Raw genomic sequence first — 4,075 nt, forward strand, 5'->3', positions numbered from 1 at the left:
TATAAATAGATTAGTAAAGTAATAAATTAGATTGAATTTGAGATTTGACATAAAAATTAGATAAATATTTGTAACAGACCCACCTGTCATGTCAAGGTTAATTAAAAAAAATTGACTACAACATTAATAAACAAACAATAATAATGTGAAGACCAAATTAATATCTTATTTCGATACCTATTCTGTTTTATAAGAAAAAGAAGGTAGTTAACATCTAATCTATAAGGGATGTTTTAAATGAAATATAAGAGAACTTTAATTAAGGCAGAATTTTTACCTTACCCAAATCATCGATATTAGTTTTTCCTCATCTTTTGAAATAACTTTGGTTGGTATTTCTGGTTCCTCTGACTTATGATCCATATCTGAATCAACCCAACTTGCATCTTTTGAGTCACTTTCAGAATCTGACCAAGGTATGTGCACTTGTTCACTAAAACAAATATTTTTAGCACTGTTAATAATGAATTTACATAAATTAATTGTATCAATTTCAATGAGAAATAGTTTAGTAACAAGGGAGACTACAGACATCAATGATCAACAAAATAGTCAATTTCAATGATTTTTTTAAAAAGATACTAGGTTGAAAAATGTGCAACAAGTCTCCGAGGGCTTCTTACAAATGTGGCAAAGGAGCCAAAAACAAAAATATTTTAAATAATTTTATCAATTTTTTATACTATCATTTTCTTCTTTTACAATTTATCAATTTATATGTAATTGTACTAATCAATTTTATCATATACATATTATGTGCAATAAGAATAAATATTGCCGGTTGTATCAAAAAAGCACAAAAACCAAAAGAGATCTAACAAAGTATACAAAACAAATTTTTAAATTTAGTTTTCAGTGTCATTTAACATCCTTGTATAAGAATTTTCAGAGAAATCCAAAATTAGGATATTTGGACTTGATTTTAATTAGAATTTTTTTTCAACCTAATAATGCAATGTTCACATATTTTATTTGTAACATCCATAACTTTTAAGGAGTTTATACAAAACCTAAGTTACTCCAAATGTAGGAAAGCTGAATTTCTGCTCTGCCAACCGATATCAATATCTATAAGATTTTAAACCTTTAATCAATCTGAATAAAACCTGAAATTCAGACCAAAATTTTGGCACAATAAAATGAGTAACTCTCCTGATACTTCCTCCTTCACTCCTAACATCACCTCTGATCATCTCCTTATTTTAATCCACGATCAACCATAATCATGCCATAATATTTAATATTGTGGAAATATTTTCTCCCATATGAACGACCATTCATTGGTATACTTAAAAAATCCGTTTGTAGCATAAACACATGAATATATTTCTATTTTTTATTTTAGTATTGTTTTTAGATATTAATTTTCTACTGGTTCTCTGGGGACATCTATAAACTATGAATTTGTATCTAGAATAATGATTTCTAAATCTATATCTTGTATTTTTATAGTTTATAAAATTTTTTTCACTCCATATGAGTTTTTTTATATCATAATCACTGTTATTAGTAATTAATAACATAATTTAAAAGTATTAAATGATAAAAACAATAGGTAAACATTATCAAATATTGAACAGGAGGGATTAATGAAATTCATAGTAGAAGGGAACAATTTAAAGTTAAATGTTAGTGCAGTTTAATTAGGATAAGACACCATATAAAACTAAAACAAAATATAGTTATAAGGATAAAATTAATAAGGAAAATAAAGTATTTAAAGAAATTCTCACATGGATAAAAAACATTTCAAGTATAAATAATATTATAAAGAAAAAATTATTGTTTTAGATATAAATAAAATGTTGAAATTATTGATAATGTAATCTTCATGTGGAAAAAAGTCCATGAATTATCAAAGATAAAGAAAACTAATAAAAGGAAGAATTAGTTGCATAAGAATTAATATATATTAAGAAATACCTTTCATTAGTGAATAAAATTAGGGAGCACAGTTGTCAGATTTAAGTAATCCGATAATTTTGGTTCTTTTTTGAATTTGTATAAAGTCGGGATCGGGTGTCTCATTTTCTGATGCTCTCCCCCTTGCCATGGACACCAGAAGACTCTGGATATGCCACAACTGCAATGCCGCCCCCAGCCTATGCATCATACAAGCTAGGACCAGGCCTGCCTCTACCATCACGCCAGAGTCCAGGACATGGTTTTCACCATTTTGCCAACCGTTGGACCTGCACTGGGAAGTGGCTAGAGGACGTTACTATGGCGGTGAAGACGTCTCCAGATAAGCCATATTTCATTATCTATGAGACCACCATAAATTTTGTTCTTAGATTATAATAATTCTCATTAGACTAACACACTAACACAGTCTGCCCCTCTAGGGAATTAATATTTGAATTAAAAGAAAGTATATCCATGTTTTTTTGACAGGAAGGTCTCACAATTTTCAACCCCCTTTGTTCCACACTAATCAAATACAATTTAAAAATACTATCAGGGTACCTGAAGTACGGCACGAGCAGGTCCCGATGTACACAACGGTAGCACCAGGGTAAGGCATGATGCTACAAACTCTAAGAACCTGAGTTCGAATCCGGCTGGGCAGAAAATTTTTTTCTGTTACACCGTAGCCATGAGTCAACCCAGCCTCCTAAATTGGGTACCCTTAACTGAGTAAAATCTGGCGGTCAAGTGTGATTCTGACTAAATCACCTCCTTGCACAACCCTTGGTCTAGTAACAGTACTTCCTTACAAAGTACTGAACCCCTGACCCATCAAGGGTTGTAGCGGTACAGATTTTAATTTAATTTTTTTAGTGAATAAAATTAGTTTGTAAATTATGGTTAAATCCATAGCAAAGGTAGGAAATGATAATATAAAAAATAGCTAAAATCATATGAAATATTTTTCTCCTTGGCTCCAAAATGGGTGCATCAGAAAGAACCATTGGACCATGTCTCTAATAATGTTTTAATATCACCAAAAAAAGTTTCATTGAATTGGTGTTTCCACATTCTTAACCTCCAGCTGTAATTTCAAGAAATGTTTCCAATAAAATCTCATTTAGTATCTTAGAAGAGCTTAGATTTTGTAAGCTAAGAAGAATTAAATCAAAACTTTTTTTTTTTTTAATAATTTATTTATTGTTATTTACAACTGTATACACATATATACAACAAGTAAATTTGCTGTAGGTGACATAGTGACATGATACAAACATGTGGAGAATCTACCCACTGATAGAACTCCAATAACATTTCTAGAGGACAAGATCTCAAGGCCATCTTCTTTTCAGACACCTAGGAGGATTATTAGGTAATGAAGGAGAAGCCAGGTTAGAAACAACTGCATTTGGGTGGTTGAGAAGTTTATTATGGAAAGAACGGTAACTGGTTCTGGCCAAATTGGCAACATATGGAACATTGAGGTCCTGATGGATGACTTGATTTGTGACAAAGTATGGAGAATTAAGGATTTTGGACTGTAAGGATTGGATTCTGGAGGGATTTGATGGTTTAGTGGAGCCCCAAAGCTCAACTCCGTATGTCCAGATAGGCCTTATAATAGTCATGTAGATCAGTCTTTTGTAATGGATTGGTAATTTAGACCGTTTATCTAGTAAATGTTGCAATAGTCGGAATCTACAAGCAGTTTCTTGTCTTTTTAGTCTTGTATGAGGATTCCATGTCAGTCATTGGTCGAGTTGTAGTCCTAAGTAACGGATCTGTTCGACAGGAATAAGTGGGGTATTATTAAAGGATACTGCAGGGCAAGAGGTCATGGGTTTACGTCGAAGGGTAAATGTGATTTGGTGGGATTTATTGGAATTAATTTTAATCCGCCAGTTTTGGCACCATTCTTCAAGGATGGTGATGTGGGATTGGGATACAATGTAAGGATCATTGTTCACTGACAATAGACATGTGTCATCGGCATACATGGTGAGGATAGTGTTAGGATGGGTTAGGATGTCAGCTGTGTAAACTGTATAAAGGATAGGACAAGGATACTACCCTGAGGTACACCAGCAGACTGACGGAATAGGGATGATTAAGCGCTGTTGTAATTTACTTGAAATAATCTGTCGGAGAGATAAGAACGGATAATGAG

General features: G+C 32.2%; 1 protein-coding gene across 1 annotated transcript in view; it reads right to left on the reverse strand.

The window, feature by feature from the left end:
* LOC106679693 (uncharacterized) overlaps window positions 1–4,075 on the reverse strand; it is an 18,071-nt gene that overhangs the window by 4,319 nt on the left and 9,677 nt on the right. The window contains exon 8 of the mRNA XM_067046163.1: window positions 283–433. Within this exon, the coding sequence (XP_066902264.1) occupies window positions 283–433 (151 nt within the window). The remainder of the gene's footprint in view (window positions 1–282; window positions 434–4,075) is intronic.

The sequence above is a fragment of the Halyomorpha halys genome, unplaced genomic scaffold (genome assembly GCF_000696795.3).
Source record: "Halyomorpha halys isolate HHAL.00 unplaced genomic scaffold, Hhal_1.1 Scaffold215.1, whole genome shotgun sequence".
Lineage (NCBI taxonomy): Eukaryota > Metazoa > Arthropoda > Insecta > Hemiptera > Pentatomidae > Halyomorpha > Halyomorpha halys.